We start from the raw sequence: 22,609 nt of genomic DNA, 5'->3' as shown, positions 1-22,609 counted from the left end.
CAAGCGTCTACAGTCTGTAGTCTTACTGTAGTTGAAAGCATTCCGAGTTTGATATTAACATTTTTCACACAATTTTCATGGAACATTACACAACAAAAAAGAAAAAAAAACAATGATATGAACTGACCTGAGGCATAGTTTTAATGAAAAGATGCTTGCTTTAACCTTTACCACTGCTTGCACCCCTGAGCAGGTAAAACAGTTGCGCCACACCTCCTAGAGTGCTGCCTTGTACCCCTATAGGTGTATGCACCCATATAGGGGAAATAGCAGCATGTTTCTCTTGAGATACCATTAATCTTTCTCGGAAGATGCCAGTGGATTGTACTAACTTTGAACAACTTACATCCCTATGTTTGTATTGCACATTTGATGTGTAAATAAATTAGATTCCATGGACATGTTTGTGACAACGTTAAACATTGGAGACCCTAGACAAGATTAAGGGAAGCCTCGCGTATTTGAACATGTAAACATTTTCAGTGGAGAATATAATTCATTTATTCTAGCATCCGATATGTAATTTCTTGAAAATCTCGATACACGAGGTAAACAATTTTGTCCGGGTACCCGGATACTCGACGGGTAAGGGCTCTCCGGTACCCGGTTCCCGATTTTTGGACCTGTGTAAACACTAGTTCTTATCCTCCAGCAAAGCTGCGTACACAACGGTTTGTAATTTTGTACTATTCCTGATGATCTGCAATTGGCGAGCATCGTAAAGGACTTTAGACATGTTGCACTGTTCCTTCGTAGCCCCCCACTCCTTTAGCATGGTAACTCTGTCTGTAGGCCTGAAGTTAGCTGGACAATATCCTTACTTTCTTTTTGAAACTTTGTCTTGCAAATCTCTAAGATATAGTTTGAGTTCTAACAATTTTGAGTTACCATGGTTCATGGCCAAGCTTCTTGGCAACTGCATGTGATTTCTTGCCTTGATTTTCCAACTTTGCAGTTGCCATTATTTTCATGAATATTCTTGATTCTTTCTAGAAGGGCTGCACTAATTTGATTCAAATAGAAAGTATACCAAGCAATACCCCATTTCACACATAATATTAGATATTATTATGTTGCTTGTGATAATAATATTATGCTGCTTGTGATAAAGAATGGTGATATGCTTTGCTGTGAGCATACTTCTGAAGCATAAATGTTTATCACATCACAAACAACCTCTACAGTTTAAATCGTTGCTTTAGCGTTACTTTGCAACTTGCCAAGGCTCTACCAGATATGACTTAAAACACTTTCATTTTAGAATAATAAGTGCTATGTTTTCATATTTCTATCGTTAATGCTTCAGACTGCACGCTAATGTATCTCTTCCCTTCCTCTCTTCATGTAGGATGGTGTATTTTGTTGCTGTAAAGTAAACATATGAAGTAATCTAGTAGCATAGATACCATTTCCTGAAATCTTGAGATTCTGTTTGATATAAATAGTTACATGTTAAATCATATCTCTGTCTAACATTATTTGCAGAGAAGAGGTTGCATTATTAATGCCTGACTATTGTGTATTGGTGGCTAGTGCACCGGTGGTGGTGAGCAAAACATCTAAATTTCTCCACCGGTTATCTGTTGTTACATGACTCCTACACAGGGAGCTACTTTGCTTTCCAGACCTCACATAACCAGGAGATGGAAATTAAAAGAGTATAAACTATATTAATAAGATGTTGCATTGTTGACCTTAACTGTATGTTCAGTTCTTTGTGACTTATGAACAGTTAAAGCGACTGCCTATATGAAGGTCATGACCTTTTGCTTGTTTACATTCGAGATGAAGAGAGAATAGTGCCTTGGGTCAGAGGTCACAAAGAGAGATGGAACGGATGGCTGTGTCAAGAAGATGAAAAAGAGACCGCCAACAGGCAACCAGGAGTATTCAGTACTTGAGATGGCAATATATCTACATCAGTGTGTAATATGTATGAACTTGATACATACCAAAGAAATAACCAAGATGAAGGCAAACTACATCATACCAAACAAATTCACATTTTCCCATAGATCTGCTACATTTTGCAAACCATATTTTTTATACATACTGTAGGAACAGTAAATACCTGTTATACACAAATTAAGCTTAGAAATTCATTCCTACCAGCTTCAACACTACCCAACCTTACCAATCTCACACCACTTCTCCTAACCCCACCCATGCCCCCACCCCAGCATGAAAATAAGCAAACACAAAAGAACCAAAAAATCCACTGTATTTTTCTTAAATTATCCACCAAATTCTTTTGGTACATGCATATTCATCACTTGTGGTGATGTCCATGCAAACCATCATTGTTCAAAGGTGTTATTACTGTGGGGAGTTTTCTTGTATGATAAGTAGAGTATTTGTACCTTATTATGTGGGATAACATGCCCTCTCTTAACTCCCAAATCATCACAGTATATTTGTGTGAAATTGAACAGCAAAGACCTGTGCAAATCAAGGAGCTAGTTGCTATGGATATAGGATATATCATTCAGGGATGTTCCCAGGATTTCCTGAGTGCTGGGTATACTGATCGCCGTCCTGGGGGAGGGGTCTAAGGGGAGGGGGTGTCACGATTTTTGAAGGTGCTCAGATGCCAAATGCTGGCACTTGTGTAACTTTTTAAGCACATACACAAGTACTAGTGTTGCTAACAATTTACATTTTTTAATTTTTTTTTAGTGAAATATATTATGTAACTGGTAAAAGTTATCAGTTTGTTTCAAAGAGATTTTACAAGGGACCGATTGAGAGCCGTAAGTAATGTCTCTCGCATGCGTAACTAATGCATTATTAGTCTGTATAATTATGGCATAGGCCAGGCCCAACTTATGTTGAATATATTGTTAGGAATGTTGGGACTTTAGATGAAAATAGTGCTGGGCGTGATTCACGATATTTAAGACAGTGCTGGGCGGTAATTTTTAGTGCTGGGCGGGGCCACCCAGCGTGGGCACATCCCTGATCATCAGTATGCTCCATTGGTACTGGTGACATGACATAGAATCCTCCTAGATGTAAGCTGGTTCATCATACTTTATGGTCATGCCAGCTCCATTCCAGTTAAGAGAAAAGAGATATGAATCTTCAGGTCATATCTCATCCGTCACAAGGAAAAACTGCTGAAGTTGACATTTGAATTTGAAAAAGGTTGGAAGCTTTATAAGGTTTAATGTTATCTTCAAACATGATATTTGATTTTGTCTGGTAAGCGGTTAATTCTAGGAGCTGTACCCGTACAACAGATGATTACTGATGCACATTGTATGTAGACATGGAGAGTAAAAAACTTTCACAAATTGAATGGAATATTGGGGTGCTAGATAAATACTTGGTTACCAGTCATAGTGTACAGTTTGTATACATACTGTTTACATGATATCAGGTATGTTGAATGGAGTAATTGAGTTGGTCCTATATATGCATGAGACAGTAAGCGGTTACTTTTATCTAAATTAGATTGATTATGGTATATCTAATGCATTTTGTCAACAGTATTAAACATTAAATCAGCTGTAAGAAAGGCCTGCCAAATGTTCCTACTGTAAGACAAACATACAGGCCAAGAGGCTTACTTGAGGCAGAATTTGAGTTGAATATGATTTAGTCAAAAAAGAAAGGGAAATTTGGGTACTAGTTCTGTTTCCATTGCTGATGAGGGTTTCCAGATATTCACCTCTAAAGAATGCTGAAACCTCCAAATTGCTCCTTTAAGGCTGCAGAGATGATGACGTCTGCTCCTCAGTGAAGGTCATAATGTTAATATGTTTTGTTAGTTCTAATAACTCGAGACATGCAGGTTCTTTCAGATTCATATAAACAGGAGGGCACACTTAGATGACATTTGACACCATTTGTCCTGGAAACAATCGTAATGTACTTGTCAACATATAATTTAAGTCCATAAAAGTGTTACGTTCGTGTTGTGTCTTAGGAACTGACCAAATGGTCTATGTGTTGGACTAAGTAGTCCAGCCACTTTGAATGATGAGCCTCAGAAAAGTTATTTCTCAAAAGTTAAAATGGTTAGAGAACAATAAGATAACAGTGTGTTTTAACGGTTGACAACATACCAAGTTTAATTTTGCGCCTGGAATCATTCTTTAATGTCCTGCCAGGAACTAACTAGAGATGAAAGCAATGTTATGATACAATTATATTTATGTGATATCAATAATTTGCAGTTATGGTAACAAGGAAATTGCTATCTAGAAAACAAACAGTATGTTTGAAATTTTATTTTAAGGATTAGGAAAATTAAGGTTTGGAAACTGTTCCATTCCCAAATACTGTCAGAATGCACTATATAAGCCTGACAAAACAACATTCCTTTCAAATCGTAATATAAACGGAAACAAGGGTGGAAAGTTCTTTTTAGCAGCATGATATTTGTTCTAACCTGAAAAAGTGTATAGGTTTATACGAAACTTCTTGGATTGTATGCAGTAACACGTGGCTTATATGGTAACATTGCCAGGATTTGGCAATATCAGACACATAATACTGCTTTTAAAGGTACACAAGCATGCATAGACTACACATGTTTACTATATCAATTGGCAATATGCAAGCATTGGTAAGCCTGTTTTGAAAAAGATCTCTGTGCACATATAAAGACTATTGTACTGCACTTGTAGAAACTTGATCTCCCCTGCCCCACAACCAAAATGAACCATTCTGGTTTTTCAGCTACAAATAATGAGAAGGACAATGCAAACTTGTTTGTCAGTTGTACTAAGGTCGTGTGGCAGACTTGGCATTGAATGCAATATACTGTACAATTGTGAGCTACGAATAGTCTCCTACTTTGTTTAGTGTCGTTAAAAAGGCTGAAATACATATTATAACAGCCCCAAGAAACCTTGTTCTAATGGTTGACTGTGTCATACCAATCCAGAATGACATGTATCAGATGAATCATAGGAAGGAAAATGAACGGTGGCTATGTGGTAAAAGCTATGACAAAGTGGATGACCTCCTTCTCATAAGGGAAGAAAATAGCCATGAAATATTAGGTTACCTACAATACATTCAACATTTGGCTAAAACAAATGATATTGGATGTGAAGGAAGAAGTTTGGCTGTCAAACTCCACTCTTTTAATTTGACTGAATAGAATATATGGCTGGCTTCATCACCATATATTTTTCCCATAGGAAATCTGGCACAGAAGTCAGCCAAGCTAGGTGACATCAGTGCCCCTCTTTATCTCCCACTCTGCCAGCAGACCTTCAAAGTCAATTATGTGATTTTCTTCCTGCTGACCACAAGATCAAATCTCCAGCTACATCACCCTGGATCTATTGTGCGGAATCCATGAAGTGCAAATAAACTGTGAAGTTTAATTGTGCAATGATGGGTGCTTTTACAATAGATCCGGATCAGATCTTGACGTCAGGATCAAATCTCGATGTCAGGATCTGATCCTGACGTCGAGATCACGGCTGTAGTGTAAACGCAGTTCAGATCCGGATCCGATCCTCCTATTTTGATACTGGCAGAGACCAGGATCTGATCCGGACGTCGAGATCAATTTGGCAATGTAAACACTCTCGCATCAACAGTGACCCGAGATATCCGGTGACATCATTACATCATATGCATTCCCACGTGAAATTCCAGTCCTGTATCATGCATGTGCTAATTCCTACGTAGATTGAGTGCGTGTGGGCCGTACATAGCGTAGTATTGTCACCCCAAGGCTTATACAACATGACAGCAAAAGTTTTGGAATCTACGTTCTGCGCATGACACATTTCCAATTCAATCCCTAACTGACCTCTAAGGATCTTGATGCTTTGTAGTGGAATGTACACACAGGCCAAACCGAATGTGAAATCGTGAAGACAGTAGGCGGATCAATTTAGCTAGGCCAGCCAGGGTGGAAAATTGTTCAAACAGTGTATCAAATATGTTAAGAATCGACTGCATATATGGTGGGGTTTGACTTGTTCCCAATTAGTATAAGGCGGGAAATACGCTATGACAAGGCATGCAGTAAGTATCGCACAATATCTGATATAAGAGGATGGCCATTTCTTGCATGTCATTTAAAAAACATATCATATTGCTTTCTTAATTGTATAAGTTTGCAATTTTTATTATATGTTTCACCAAGTGTATAAGGAGTTTGTTTTGTATAGGGGCTATTTACAACGTATTTCCATGTGTTACTTACTGCAGAAAAGTAATCAGCTTTTGTAGTAGTCATCAAGCACAATGGTAGTATTGTACTAATGCACCTGCAGCAGATATCAGTCTTTTTCATATCGCAATTTGTATTTAATATTTGGAGTTAAAACTTTATTTGTTCTGGCAATGAGGTTCTTTCATCTTTGTTATATATCCTTACCCTCTGCCCTACAGAGATGTCAGTCCGAGTTGGCCCATTTAATTGTCTGGCCTACACCATTCTCCTTATGGTGTAGATTGAAAAGTGAATTTATGTTAAAATGAAGTTTGCCTACTATAAGAGGTCTTGTTAAAATGTTGTAATGCAAATGATATCTGTCTGTTCCTTAGCTGCTGTCCACAGCAGTGGTAAAGCTTTTGTTATTGTTAGACCATAAGATTGGTATGGCGTTTATGGAATATCTGCACAAATTTTGTGTTGATATTCGCCATTAATAAACGGCAATCTTCTGAAATGATCTTTAAAGGCAAATGATGTTCAATGCAGGCTGCATCGGTTAGTCCCATAAGCAAAATTGTTCTTTAGACTTGTATAGAACAAAAGGATACAGTATATCATTGGCAAGTTTGTAATGCATTGTAAATGAATTTACGTCAGGCATTAAATTTGTGGCCAGATTTAAATTATTAACATTGAAGATTTTATGCTTTCATTTCCTGTTTCCTCACCTTTCCTTGCTGGCTTTTTGTATTTAACAACCTATCTTCACTGTTGCATAACTAGTTGCATTATTTCAGTGTTACCACGTTTTCATACATTAAGTATTGTATCATTTTCATCTCCAAAGTCCCAAGTCACCAAGGTTGGATCCAGGAATTTATAAAGGATCGGGTGTGGCCCCGAAACGTTGAAGCAGACTGCCCATGTAGAGGGGTCTGGGAGCATCCATGCCTCCCCCCAAAATTGACAATTCTTGATGTCAAATGGTGCATTCTGAGGCACTTTAGGAAATGGGAGGGTGGCAGGACAACTCCCCCCTCTAACCCCTTCCTATCAGATGTTCATTTAAATTTGTCACAGTTTGCTCACTTACAGTGGAGTTGACATACTAGAACAGTACACAATATTGGTAACAGATGCATGTAAATCACCATGAAAAGTCTCCTTCTTGATCAACGTGTAAGCCAAGGTCATGGAAGTATTTTTCTTCCAAGGTGGTACTTTCTCATGGATAGAGACCTATTTATCCAATGTTGGTCAGAGCTACCTCTAAAATAAACTATTGTTGTTGGTGTATGTACCGCATTGAACATTTATACAGGATTAAACATTTATATAGGATTATGCATTAACATATTTGAATGAGGAGTTGCGTATTGACGTTACCTGCCGTAATTGTTAACAATATACCATATTCTAACATCAGTTTCATAAATATGCATTTTTATGGCAATGTTAAACATTCCTCATTTAGTATCTCTTCAATTTATATGCTCGATGAATGGTCGCAAAATTCCAACATTAGCTTTGGTTACGAAGGCTCGGTAACATTTGCGATCGTGCTGGTAAGCGTGTGGGTGTGTGTGTGTGGATGGCAAACTTGTAAACATGATATCACAAGAAACATAAGATGAATCAAATGTCATACTTGGTAGATAGTTGCCCTTTGATGAGTATGATGAATATTAATGAGTGGGTGGGGCTTACCATGAAGATATATCAATATCTCTTCAACCGTATGTGCAATTTAGTTTATAGGTTTTTGGAAATGTAACTACATAGTAAGTACATGATCTTTGCAACAACAAGTTTTACCCCCTCGTTATATCACGATTGGGTGTGGCTGAATGAGAAATCCTCAAAACTGTTTGTAAACACAATATCTCAACAAATATGAGTTGTCATACTTTGTAGGTAGATTCAGCTTGGTGAATGCAAGAACCCTATTAAAAATTGGTATAAGTCAAAGATCACATTTGTCAAAGTTTGCCTTTTAGACTTGATAACTCCAAAATTAAAGCTACAGTTAATCTGTAACTTCATCAATGCAATGATTTTCTTTTTGTGAAACATAGTTTGGTAAAATGTGTGTGGAGGGTCTCCATAGGACTTCCAACAAAATACATAAGATCACCTAGGAAGTGAAATCTGCTTCAGAATGTTGCAATGAAACCTGCACTGAAACTGCAGTTATCAGTTTCCACCCTCTTGAGCTTCAGGGGATCAACAGGTTGTCTCAAATGGGCAAAAATTAACCATTTTCCCTGAGATTTTTACTGCATGACTTGCTTTGGCAGTAGTTTGTGAAAATATTTCAAGCAATGCATTGTAACTCTCATTCATTAATAATAATTAAAGCAATATTTCTGTAGCAAAGGCAATTTCCCAGCTCAAATTAGTAAAAGGAAATGTTCTTTTATTCATATATCTTTGTTTCAATGTTCTTACAGGAAGACTGTCCTCTCTGGATATTGAAACATTTTTGAATAAAAATTCTATACTATAAAATCCTTATCAGTGAATGAAATGGTTGATGCCCACAAAGGAGTGCTACGATACGATCTGGAAATCTCTGATCTTTTCTGGCTCTCACATAATTCTCGGACAAATTTAAATCGCTTGCTCTACATTAGTCAGATACTTATTTTGAGGTTTGAGCATATTTTATGGCAAGGAATCACGAAGCCAACTGGCTTTGTGGTTATGTCAATGTACAGACTTACTGTCAACATGACAGTCAACATGATATAAATGATTCCTGGTACCTTTATTGGTTGCCGCGTTAGTCAGTAGATAATCCCTCTTCATTTTGGTGTGCACAAGGACTCTGAACATGTAGGGCTTAAACAAATCTTTACATTGCAATAACTCGGCAACCTTAATTTGAATTACAGCCAACTTGGTACACAATTGTTGGTTAAAAGCTGGTACATCTAGTCCTTAATATTTTGGAACCATCTGGGCCCGTGTGGGCCAAAATTTTATTTTCACCTCAAAATGCACTTATGGACACATTCTTTGGGCCAGAATTTGTGGGGTCCAATATTTTTTGGCCTACATTTTCTTTACATTGCAATCACTCTGCAACCAAAAGTCAATTTGTAGCCAAACTTATACAGTTGTTGGTTAATAACTTTTACACGTAGGCCATCTTGGGTCTAAAACTCTGGGCCATATTGCTTTAACCATTTGGGTCCACATTGGGGTTCAAGTTTTGAGTGGCAAATATTTGTTTAAGCCACTTTGTTGGCCAAATATGTTTTGGACCGTTTAGGCCTCAAATTTTATTGGGGCAATTTTTTTTCTCGTGTTCTTGAGTAGAAGAAACCCGATTTGTGTCAATAATTAATTAGTGGTCAATTTCTAAACACCTTGTAATAACTCCTTGTAAGTAACGTTTGTATTAACTTCGTGCATGGTATGTTCATCCATCTTGGCAAACAAAATCGTCTTGATTATTGAATGTAAAAGGTCTGAAACCTTGTAGAAATGGTAACTGCCAAAGTAAAGCTTTGATAAATTTCGTACTTGATATGTATTTCTACATTAGTGCAAGAATCTTGCTGATCACTCGAAGTCAGTGTTTGCATTGTTATTGTTTTCAATGTTATCATACTAAAACGTGACAAGGACTCACAGCCAACTGGCTTTTCTGGTTAACTATTAAAGTATTGTTTACTAGGGTAAAACCAACAAGAAGGAAAACGCATGAGTTGGTTTCTCTCAGGACGTTTGGGATTAAAACCCTGACTGTTGCTTGAACAAAGTGAGAATACGAAACTCAGTTAACCATGTCCATTCTTTGTTTGACAAAATTCGTTATCAAATCTCAACGAAATAATTGAATGTAAAGAGAGATCTACAGATTTCAGTATAGTTTCCTTTCTGATTCAAAATGCATACCTGCAAATGACAGCTTTGCTGTTTCACAGAATTTCATTGGCTAAAATCCATCAATGTAAATTTGTTGACAATGCTACCTTGCTAAAGGTTTTGGACAGTACAGGTGGCACATAGTTGATGAGCCTGTTGGTTCTGCATTGGTCGAAGCGTCTTCCACAATAGCAAATCAAGTGAGGAAAAAAAGTGGATTAAATTGTTACATTTCCAGGTTTAAAATTCGGATACTTTAATTTTATGTAATTCTGTGCTCGAAGAAACAAAATAAAAATGGCAAATTCGTAAATGCTGAAAGGCAGTTTTAAAGTTGATTAGTCTTCTCTTATTGCTATTTAAATCTTGAAGATTGAGAGCTATAGGCAGCGTCAAAGTATCCCATATTTGAAATGAATCCGAACTTTATTCGTTACGTGAACGAAGAGTGTTTGGCCAAATTAAGTTCCAACATCTATATCTACAGGTACAGACACACAATTTTGATAAAACTTGGATTATTGTCTTAATGTTACTTAATCTGCCACCGACAAAGCTCTTTAATTGAATGGAACCTTTTTATTTACAATTGATTGACACATTATACCTTTTCCTTGAACTTTCTGACTAAATGCTCCCAACACCAACATTTTCTCGACTTTTCAATAAAGACCCCATCTTCCGTACGTAGCTTTTAGTACCTAAACACCCGGAAGAATTTGTTAGTTCAACATTATCACGTGTTAAGTAAACAACTTTGATAGAACACGGTAATATATTACAAATACTATCAATCGGTGACACGTAATATTTGACGGTTATTTCCATGTGGCATATTCCTGTTATTAATGTACAAAACCTCTGTAGTAACTGGCAAAGGCTACCAGAGAAAGAAACCTGAGTACTAAAATATAAAATTCAACATCTAGAATAAATTTGACTTTAATTGCAAGCAAACACAAATTGTTTTGCAAAATATATAAAAAAGACTTCCCCTTTTCAAACACGACAAAGAAACATTACACTGAATATTTCCCTGTCACACATTTCCTGAATCATGTAAAATCTTTCGTCCCAAAAATGTCTTACAGTGAGGGCAACTCACAACCTGCATCAACCCCTTGATGGTAGCTCAGCCTCCGTCTCGACTTTTGGACACCGCTGGTCCTTTTTAAAAAGTTATATACTGATTGAATTCGGAATCTCCCCAGGATGAAGATAGTTGTATGGTCTACCAATCTTCATATTTCTCAATTCAATTTGCTGGCCAATGGACTTCAACTCTTGTCGAAATTCCTTTGCTGCTGCCTCGCTCTTTGGATCGAATAGAAACTGGACTTCAAACTCACCCAAAGATTTCGTTGATCTCGTACTTAACAAACGCGTTATCAACAGGGTGTCCATGCAGATGTCTTCTCTCGGCAGAAGTTTACTCACATCTGCAGAGGTTCGAGGTTTTTTATCACGAATTGGGCTTCCGTATAGGAAAGCGGGATAATTTGCAGGATATCCATAATCATCGTACTGAGAAAAGTTCGACGCCGCGTGGGCCACACTACCAATAAAAATTATCGATGTACATAGGCAGACGACTTCTTCGATGGTTTCTAACTTTCCGCCACCGTGCACCCCAGGAATACCGACTCCGTTCTTCTCATGTGGGTCAGAAAGGCACCGTGCCCATTCTTGTACTTCATTGTCACTCTTCACTTTGTCCGCGTTTTCATAAAATCCGTTAACTACTTCGGTGACGTACTTGTGGATGGCATTGTAAATCAGGAGAGCGTCGTCGCGATAGTAGTATTGAGGCAATGCTTCTGGATCGTCGACACCTCTTTCCTTGAGGTCATTCGGCAGGGTACCTTGTACGTCCATTCTCCAAATCTTAAGCTCTCTGGATATAATTTCGAACATACCATCTGTTCCGATGGTCATGCATTTGTCAACCCACCCTCCTTTTGCTGTTAACAAATCGAGTCCACGGTTATTGATTGCCAAAAGATACAAGAAGTGGGGCGCAAGGAGGCGGAAAATTGGGTGGGATCGTGACAGGCTCCAATTGGTTGCCAAACAAATTGGTTCCATGATGAGATGAGTGAAACCAAGATGGGTACACGACTGATGAAAACTTGCATCAGCATTGTTGAACCATAACTTTGCGCACAACCAGACGTATGGATCATCTGTTGGAAGAAACACCGGGTTGGTTTCACTCGGCACCTGGAAAAGCTGGATAGCAATTGGCACCAAGTTTCCCTTGCTATTTACGAAGAACAACGCAAATGGAGCACAGACTTCTCGCTTATCGGGACATTTGAGGTCTTTCAATATACAATAGTCTATATAATATAGCTTCTTAGCATTAATTGCTGCTTGAAGGGTCATCTCTTCAAATAATGGACTTACCATATCCTCAGTGACTGCAAATTTGTCAGGGATCTTCTCACACAGACGTATTTGAGTTGGGTTGCAGTGATTTAGTCTCTGCTGACCGAATGCTTCATCGGTTTTCCAGAAGGCATGCGCTATAGGTAGATGTAACTGTGCGTTGTACAGCTTCATAACCTCGTCGGCATTAGACAACGATCCGTTCAAAAACTTATGAAACAACATATGGGCTTTCAGCTTCAATTTTTGTGTCCCTATGCTAAGTTGGTACTTTAATGAAAATTTCTCCTGCCACGGTAGTTTCTCGACCTGTGGAAGCAAACCCTCCTGATGTATTATGGATTTGTATACTTCTTGTTGCTCCACCAATTCCTTACTTCGTTGTTCGCTATCGTCATCGTCCTGAGGCAAACAGGCATCAAATTCTTTAAATCGAACAGGTCGATTGGCATAAATCCATCGATGGATGGGGAAAACGGACACACGATTATTTCTAACATCACGAACTTGAAGCCCATCTACATACCAGTCTCCCCAGGGAGTAGATCGTCCTCTTAACAGTCGAATAGCGCTAACGCGTCCAATATCTCCAAGACCACTTAACTCGATATCACGGATAGAATTGACACTCAAATAGTTCCACCAAGACGAATTGATTTCACGACTTTCAGATTCTTCACCTTCGGTGTTGATGAGAAACAACTTTACACTGGCGAAAGTTCCTGATCCTATCATGCCTCTAGTGAATACTCTCACAATGAAGTCGGTGTTAGGATGAGGCGTGATGTTGGTTATTTCTTCAATGTTTTCCATGTTTACAGACAAGTTCAGAGTTCTTTCAAATGTGTAGCAAGTAATTCTGTTGACAGAGTTAGCAGTATGACCACAATTTTGCAACCGAGGTTGGCCTTTGAAATGAATTGCTATACACTTGCACTCGATTTTTATACAAGTAGGCAGTCCGTGTGTATGCTAAATCGTGGCAGTAAATTGTACGGTTTGAAAAGCTGAAATAAAAGACAGATATCAATTATACTTACTCACGAACCATAGCGAGTAACGGGTAACGCAATTAACTTGAAAGGTTAATAGCCAATTTGCAAGAACAATTTGTATACGGTTCACAAAAAGAACAAAAACAAAGTGACGAGATGAAATTTAAAGGGAATTATTTGTTCTCTGAGCTTTTGTCCAATAAGAAACAGGTATATCTTGATGTTTTGAGAAAGCACTAAACACACTATCTAATTAAACATTGACAACTAATTAAATTGTAGCTGATAACAGCAGTAGCTTTAAACATTTCTTTATAACCAGTAATGTTGTAAAAGTCTATGGTAAAAGCAGCAAGATGTCTATCGACGGAAACACATGATGTCATGAGAAAATGCGATCAATTCGACCAATGAGTCAAATGCTCCCAATGTCTCCAAACATCATTATCTCTCCTGCTGAAATTTTGCAAACTAGTTTCGTTTGATCCTGAAAGTAAATATGTTTTTGAGACAATATTGATTAATTCATTCAATGGCTTTGTCTTTTATACCACTTACTGTACATAAGTGACAAGCCCATCACATATCAACTACATATGTACTTAATTTTGGAATAATAATAATATACCAATTTTATATTATATTAGCTCTCCAGTCACTTCAATTGATGAGCCTAAGATGTTTAAAAGGCCATTTCCCACAAAGTTAATGCAGTAAAGATATAGAAAATCGTCTGATATATCGGAGCTATAACGTATCAAAGTAAATTTTTGGCCTTGACTCATCCATACTATAAAGAAACACATCTCGGTCACGTTTCACAACATGTTACATTCCTCAAAAGAAACAGTTATAAATAGAAAATGGTGACGCTGTGTTTCTGGAAAGTAGAAACGAAACCGGCATGCATGTCTTTGACGAATTTTATCGACTAGCAGAATAAACCGGATTTCGATTAGCAATAGCCTTATACACCTTCGAGGTAGCACAAAGACAAAAATGCAAAGCATTTTTCAGTTTAAAGAGTCTTTATATTATTGGTTATAGTTTCTGTTTCGTTTTGGTTACGATGCAGAAAGCACAGTGACCTTTGCGATCGTGCTGGCGTGTGTGTGTGTGTGTGTGGGTGTGACGGCTAGCTTCTATACACGATATCTCAACAACCAAAAGTTGAGTTAGTGTCATGCTTGGTAGGTAGATGTCCCATGATGTGTAGATGTGCCCTCTGTTGTTTCCATCTCATGCATATTAAGGAGTGAGTGGGCCCTAACACATATAATACTTAAAATGTCAAAATATCTTCAACCGTATGTGCGATTTAGTTTATAGTTGTATGATGATGTAACTACATAGTAAGTTCATGTTCTTTGCAACAACAATTTTGCCGCATTAATATGTATAGTTGACTGGGTGTAATGGGAAATTGTCAAAACAGCTTGTAAACACGATATCGCAACAAACACAAGTGGAATAAATGTCATACTAAGTAGGTAGATCCAGCTTGGTGAGTGCAAGAACTCGAAATTGACAGACTGAGGTCAAAGGTTACATGGAGGTCGACAGGTGTCAGAGTTTAAATAGCTTTTAATCATGATAACTCAAAAATTAAAGCTACAATTACTCTGTGAATTCTCCAATGCTATGAATTTCTTTTGGTGAACATATAGTTTGGTCATATCCGGTTAGTTTAGTTTTGTGAAGGGCTCTTTAGAACTTCTACAATACATACATGTCGTCCAGGATATAAAAGCTGCTCAGAGGGTTGCTTTAAAAGTTCACTCCATCAGGTTTTACATTTTGAGGTTCATTTTGGAATATACATGATATAGGCCTACTGTAAAATCCTTATCAGTGAATGAAATAGTTGACCCACAAGGGAGTGCTACATATAAGAGCTGGAAATCACTGGTCAATCCTGGCTCTCATTTAATTCTTTGACAAATTTAACTCACTTGCTCTACGTTAGTCAGATAGGTATTTTGAGTATTGAGCACATTGTACGGCAAGGAACCACAAAACCAACTGATTTTCTGGTTGTACTATGTCAATAAACAGCCTTTGTCAACATAATAACTGATTTCTGGTACCTTCCTTTATATGTTGTCGCATTAGTCAATCGATAATTCACATCGGTGTGCACAAGTTTATGAAATTTTAACATGTATGGCACACTATAAATATGTTTAGCAATCTTAACCACTAAACGGTTCCGTTTTCTGGTTAAAAGTTGTAAAAACTTCCAAGAAAGCATCCAGGGTTGAAAACAATATCTAATCAAATTCACAGGAACAGGTGTAACATTTATATCAAACGTTCGCACAAAATTTGGAATTCTTGGTACAAAAGGACCTAAGGGAAACACATTGAATTTTGTTTAATTAATTACAACACCAGAAGCCTGCTTTAACATGTAAAGGATACGGATGTTTTCATTGAGAGACTTCTTACTGCCATCGAGACAAAAGGGGTATCGTTAGCATATTGTAAAATCTGAAGTTCCAACTTTGTAATCGAAATACCTCTTAAAAAGTCATGTTTCCCAACTCTTGTAGCGCTACTACTTCAGCTGCCAAAATAAAAGATAAGGACTCGGTGGACAGCCTTCGTAAACTCCATGTCGAGGAGGGTGGAGGGAGCGGGTGGGGCGGGGGGGGGGGGTGGAAGGCAGCAAATTTTACATTGTTGCAAATACAAGTTTTACTATCATATTAACAAACCGTAATCCATTGTGTTGGACTGACCCCGAAATTGACATACTAAATCCTATTTATAAAATTCCATTCCCGCTTGTCGAAACCTTTCTCGGATATCCTGGGATAGCCTGCTCCGTATAATATTCAATCAAGTGTAAAACATACCTGATATTTTCCCAATATGTTTTTTTCTTTCTTGAGGGAACCCTTTTTCAGGGACACTTTTGTTCTTTTACGAAACTTGAGGGAGGGGAGGTTGGTGACCTTGGGCGAGGGGAGGGGGGGGACTTGGTGGTGGCCTTTTCCAGTCCCCCGGGTTGACGCTCCTTGTCAAGTACATGAGGGCGTGAGGGATGAAATTGATAAATATGACTAAATGAAGAATTGGGGGGGGGGGGAGTGGAAATTAGGCCTACAATAGGATAGTTTCCAAGGTTCATGAATGCTTCGCAAATCAACAAATTAAATATGCAACATCGCAAGCGTACTCGAATCGATCAAATAGAGAATTAAGTTGGGGGGGGGGTGTTGTCTGATATTTGACAAAAATAAGATATAATTGATAGCTTTCTTGCTTTTTGTGTTGTTGCATTGTTTGCCAAGGCTAAGGGATCCATGCCATGGTCATTGGGTGTGTGTACGAGTGCGTGTGTGACGCCATGGCGTGTAAACACATTTACTCATATTATTATACATTTTGGATGAACTTCATACTTGATCAGTGGATGCATCTCATTGAGTATACAAGTACTAGTGTAAAGATCAAAAGTCAATTGAGGGCAACAGAGGTCAAGTCTGCAAAATCTAAATATAAACGTTTTATAAAGTTTATGTGAGCTCAACACAGCGCAAGGTCTGAAAATAGTGTAAATACAAATATTCCAGATGTGACGCTTGAATGAACGTCATACTTTGCACGTCAATACACGTGTCCTGCAAAAAAAAAAAAACCGTCATTCGAGGTCAACAGAAGGTGAGCCTTTTGAAAACTTTGACTGTCAATAATGATACAAAGCAAGTTATATTTTGTACCATAGAATCGAGTTACTGTATAAAATGAAAGCGAAAGCAAGTAAAATTCTTTCCCTATAATTTGAACCGCTATAATTATTGCCTTCAGTCGATTACGTGATGACGTCTCCCGCAGAGAATTTTGTATACGTGTTTGCATGTTATTGTACGACGGAAAACGAAGGGGGTGGGGAAGGAAGACGAAATGACCCCATTGAACTGGTTTTTAGCTAAAAGTGAATGTTAATGTGTGAGGGTTCAACAAATTGACGTTTCGATCATCATGTCTTTACTCCATGTCATTAGTTCTCACGATATATTACTAAAGACTATGAGTGTGACACAGGAGTAGATGTCACAGTAGAGAGGGGTTTTGCTTTATCCAGTTTGATCGTAAAATGTGATGAATGAAAGTATACGAATTTTCTATCACATAGAGCCTAAGTTCAGTGTACACATATACCTATTAAAATGACTAATCTAGTACGCCGGTTATGCTTTCAGTACATCAATAAAAGCAAGCACAATAATAAGCATCACATAACTTGTAAAACGTCTAAAATGTCTTTATTTACACTCTAAAAACAACCTGGTGAAAGTTCTTCAGGAACTGGTGAAATTTTCACCAGGAGCTGCGTTTATATGCCACCCTCCCCTGGTTGTTTTCACCAGGTTTCTTGGTGAAGGAGACTTTAACAAAATCCTGGTAGAAATAACCAGGATATTCTGGTTAAATTTCCTAGTTCGATTTTATCACTATTCTGGTTAAAATCAATGTGTATTTCACCTCATTCCTGGTTAAATTAACCAATTTTTCCTGGTTTATGTGACTACTATCCTGGTTAATAACAAACATATTCCACCTCTTTCCTGGTTAAATTAACCAACATTTCCTGGCTGGTGCCAGTACTATCCTGGTTAATATCATAGAACATTCGACCTCTTTCCTGGTTACATTAAGCATTTCCTAATTGTTTTGACTACTACCCTGGTTAATATCAAAGAATTTTCCACCTCATTCATGGTTAAATCACCACTCTCCTTGTTAATACTATTATGTATACCACCTTATCCTCGATTAAAGTTGCAATGCATCAAATTATGGAAAGGCAAAGCATACATTATAAAACAACATAATTAATGTTAATGAAAGTTTATTTGTGTCTCCTTTCTTTTGAATTTTGAGTAAATGAAGATTCGCAAAATATTTATATTAATTCCTCAAAATATTTATATAAGATGAATTTCTATAAGAAATGCAATACTGAAGTCAAAATTTTGATGACATATGTTTCACATTACCGTCGCCACATGCTGAAGCTCTGATTGCTTGACATCAACTGTGAAGTATAAGCAGGGAGTACCAAGACCCTGTTCAGCACTTTTGCACATGGAAACAAAATCACTTGAACAGTTTTCACTACGGAACAAGAATTGAACAAACGTTGACTTAATTATAGGTCACGTGATATGAATTTACTAAGGCAAATGGACCCTTTACCTGTCTCCTAATAAACTTGATCAAAGCCTCTCTCGTAATAACCTTTATGTTACGACAAAAGCCAGCCCTGTAGCAGCAGCTACTTTTCTTTGAACTAGATAGGAAGGTGTTAAAAGATCTATGTTCACATTGTTGTTGATAAGGATGACATATTACCAAATATATTTTTTTATAGTTTAATTATTTAATTATTGGTAAATAATTTTTATTCTGAAGTTAATTACCAATATATTTTACCACTTTGCACTGGCAAACCGAGCATCTTTAACCATCAAATCTAAGCAACGCTATGCAAGACAATAATGAGGTTACCAACGATACCATTAATGGTTTATCCATTAGCTACTCCTTTGACGTCACATTATTGTGCAAACTATTTTAACTCAAATACAAAGTGGTTATTGTGGCTTATAATAGTCACAAGAAAGATTGATTTGAAAAGATTTTGAAATAACAGTTAAAGAATAGTGCGAAGTGTAGTTTAACATGAAACTTCTGAAACTCCGACCCCGAATGACCATTTTCATACTTGAAAATAATTATGATCACGATTGCATAAATCCACATGTCTGTCCGTGGACGAAAAAACACTTCCAAAGAATTAACTAAACTGACCCCTAAATGACCTTGCACATGAAACTTTCTGAACACCTCTATATGTCTCTTCATCACAGGTCATCTTTGTCCAAGTTTCACAAAAGTTGGACAAGCAGGCTTTCTTCAATTGTGGACAGAGAGATGGATTGAAATGAACTTTTCTTCATAAACAGCTACAATCACCTTCCTGATGTGCATCGTCCAAGCCAGAGATATGCTTCTACTACTGCAAAGCTGTATTACTAAGCAGCCTATCTCAATTTTTCACCTCCTTCAGGTATTTTGGCAATTTTATACCAATCTAGGAAAGGAATGAAACAATTAAAGTATTAAATGGTGTGTTAACGAACTCTAGTAGGATGAAAAAGAGGATTAATCGTGTTTTTTCAGTCTACTATAGTTTGTACCAAATATTTTTGAAAACCTTTTCTTTATCAGTTCCGATTGTAGGAAAGGAATAAATTGCATTACCCTGTGTTTTATAGCAATTGCAATAACAGGCTGCGTTGACAGCCAATAAAGGATCACGCTTCTTCACGGTGGTTGCCTCTGATCTTTTCCAACGAACAAGAAAATGGAGACTTCAGTAGACACAGCCTGTGTTCATGAACGTTCATAATAGGCGAAGGTCAAATGCATAATAGTGCAGTACACGATAGTGGCTTGGGGCAAAATGAGTCAATAGAGTTTGTTACTTAAGCCACTTCAAAACCAAGGGTATGGTATCGGTTCAAGATTGTTTTTGTTTTTGTCATATTACGGTACACGAAGGTAGAAGCACTGAAAGATCTCTGTCAAAGCGATTTCCTTGCAAAGTCCTGTCACTTCTGGCTCACACCCCAGTAAATTAATTGTTCCATTTCCTAACATATCCAACTGGTCCCACTTTACCAATAATCAGTGGGCTATCAGCTAACGCAATTCCATGTGATTTAAACATTAATCTTAACAAAAAAACTTACTTGAATGATTGCAAGGAGGTTGCAATAGTGAATGCAGTGTTATGCACCCTTCAATGTTGAACTTCCCCAAAACAACAGAGTGACAAGAGAAATGCCAAGTACTTCATATCACCTGCAAGAAAAGATTTGTGATTTGTGTAAATTTGATACAGTAAAAAACATTCACTGAAGTTTCTTCCCCCCCCCCCACCCCTTCTGAGATCACCAATGTATCTCACTGCTCTATGATTACAATTTTAACAAAGACTGACACTTACTGAAGGCCATGGTCACACTCTGTTTGTCCAACAGATGTGTAATTTCACAATTCAATTCACTTTTATGGTTTAGATAACAGGAAAACAGTTGGATTGACCCTCTTATTGCACATATTTCAGGCTTCCTGATAGTTTGGAATGTCAGTTCAATTCAATTCATAAGACTTTATTTCAATCTCTCGCATTAAAGTATGCAATTATGACAATAGACGTGGGTAAATGTACAAGAGAACAAGAGATTGAGGAGTGTCTCAATGCTCGCTACTTTATTGCAACTTTCCATTTACCTAGCTGACCTATTAACATTTTAGAACTTCACTCCCATTGACCCTCCTCTGGTTACACCCATCACATCTCCCTCCTAAATTCACAAAGTAAAGAAGCGTTATTCTATCTACAAATTCCTTGGTTAGGAATTACACCTTTTTACTTTTATCAGTTGTGTTTTGCATCTCATCATCGTGAAGACAGGTAAGTATCTTTGCATGTAAATACCAAAACCAGTGAGGTTTAGTTTTTGTTGTTGTAACAATCAATATTTTGGATATTGTATCAGAAGTTGAAAGCAATAAAGGAAGCACATATGATGAGGAAGAATGATACAAGGTAATCAGTAGTCATGGCCATGTGGAATACACATGATTTGCATAGTGATTATCTGTTGTGCCAAAGCATCCATTTCTGATAAAGAGAGCTCTTACACCTTTGTTGCAAATAATCAAAGTCTTGCTCTTTCTGTAATAAATAATGCAATGGCACTAACACACAAGTTAGCTGTACTTACCTTGACTTCAACAGATGAAACAAATTAAGATATGTAAGACTCATATACACCCAGAGAAATAAACTAGAAATCAGAGACTTGCCATCTACAACATAGACTGTGGGATGTGCTTACAATAGTGTACAACAGTCCACAAAATTAGTTTTTCTGTTTTGAAATTTCGAAGATACATGCACTTTAATTTAACTGAATTTCACTATCTCAAGAAATTTCCTCTATGATAAAGTTAAAGACTTCAACAGTGGCTTCAAGTTATACTTCCGCACTTGTCGGAGAGTGAGTCACCAAAACTTTTGCGAATATAAATCAATACAAATCAACACTTTAAAAGGAGGGACTGTATGGAAGTAATACGATATGGTTACTGCAATGGTACCAGTGACCTCAATTGACCTCTACATGCATAACTTGCACATGGTATCCATAGCCTTGCAACTAATTGTGTGTGGAACTTTTAACTTGATGGCATGAGTTGTAGCTTAATAAAAGGCAAAATAAAGCATGCATGTCTTGTCTTTGTTGTACCAAAAACTGTTTATGTTGCTCAACTTGAGCGGAGCTGTAAGTTCTCTCATAGCCAGGGCTCATTTTAAGAAAATGTTAAGGATTGTTTGGTTGTACAAAGAAAGCACCAAAAAATGCTAAGTAGTTGCCTGACGCCCTGACGTGGTAATTCGCACACATCATGTGCACTAAATTTACTGAATATATGCCCAGTGACTAATATATATGTTAAAGTTACGTACGTCCTGCGATTTTCAAACACTTGGGAGTTATAAAATGGAGCGCATTTGCACGAGAGCCGTACTTAAGTAATACTCTAATGTATCAATTTAGCCTTGTAGGTGAGTACCGTAACGTTTGGCTACTCAAGCCAGGTCTATCGACCTTAGTGAGCAGTCTTACTTTTAGCCAGAGACGCAAGACCTTCAAGTTGCTTCCTCCTACATTTTGGGGTAAACAAACCCAAAGTACACTCATAGCTAGGCCTATGAAAAACATAACAATATTTTGAATGAATATATCTTTCTTTCTTTCTTTTCAAAAACCACAACTTCTTCTCGAAAGAACCAAAATTCCAATCCTTTGCACAGATGATTGCATTTGTTTGAAAACAAATAAATCATAACAATCAAGCAAGTACTTTGTTAACAACAATTCCATTACAAAGATTTTCATACTAAAACTGTCAATGGTGGTTTTTAAATTTCTCGTGATTTGCTTGGCTAATAGCCCATATTATTGTCTGGACGCATTCTTGCATCTATAGTTTTCAATGAACACAAAGTTTGTTGTTTAAATGCAACTACTTGTAACTATATGGTAACTAGTCTATGGCAAACTTTGCCCTTCAGAATGTGACAATAATTTTGTTGTTGTATACAAGTTACAGCTTTCATCATTATTTTTGTGTGTGCACA

General features: G+C 37.3%; 2 protein-coding genes and 1 long non-coding RNA gene across 6 annotated transcripts in view; 1 reads left to right on the top strand and 2 right to left on the bottom strand.

Annotated features, from left to right (window-relative positions):
- The window catches only part of LOC139974732 (kidney mitochondrial carrier protein 1-like), a 36,386-nt gene extending 26,475 nt beyond the window's left edge, over window positions 1-9,911 (top strand). For all 3 annotated transcript variants that reach the window (XM_071982106.1, XM_071982107.1, XM_071982108.1), the window contains exon 9: window positions 1,712-9,911. In XM_071982106.1, the coding sequence (XP_071838207.1) occupies window positions 1,712-1,753 (42 nt within the window). In that variant the 3' untranslated portion in view covers window positions 1,754-9,911. The remainder of the gene's footprint in view (window positions 1-1,711) is intronic.
- A 524-nt stretch (window positions 9,912-10,435) lies between these two features.
- On the bottom strand, window positions 10,436-15,966 carry LOC139974731 (arachidonate 12-lipoxygenase, 12R-type-like). Its single transcript, XM_071982105.1, has one exon. It carries the CDS (start codon window positions 13,199-13,201, stop codon window positions 11,180-11,182), a length of 2,022 nt encoding a protein of 673 aa, XP_071838206.1. The 5' UTR covers window positions 13,202-15,966; the 3' UTR covers window positions 10,436-11,179.
- Window positions 15,967-16,546: 580 nt separating this feature from the next.
- LOC139975104 (uncharacterized) lies at window positions 16,547-21,438 on the bottom strand. 2 transcript variants are annotated; one of them, XR_011795662.1, is made up of 4 exons: window positions 21,189-21,438; window positions 20,148-20,259; window positions 17,951-19,486; window positions 16,547-17,874 (listed from the first exon to the last, which is right to left on the bottom strand). It is a non-coding gene; the product is annotated as an uncharacterized lncRNA (long non-coding RNA). The 2 variants fall into 2 exon arrangements; XR_011795661.1 differs by having other exon boundaries at window positions 16,547-19,486.
- Window positions 21,439-22,609: the final 1,171 nt, after the last annotated feature.

The sequence above is a fragment of the Apostichopus japonicus genome, chromosome 10 (assembly GCF_037975245.1).
Source record: "Apostichopus japonicus isolate 1M-3 chromosome 10, ASM3797524v1, whole genome shotgun sequence".
NCBI classification, from domain to species: Eukaryota; Metazoa; Echinodermata; class Holothuroidea; order Aspidochirotida; family Stichopodidae; genus Apostichopus; species Apostichopus japonicus.
Note: the sequence above shows the minus strand (reverse complement) of the source record. Positions and strands in the feature narration are given on the sequence as shown.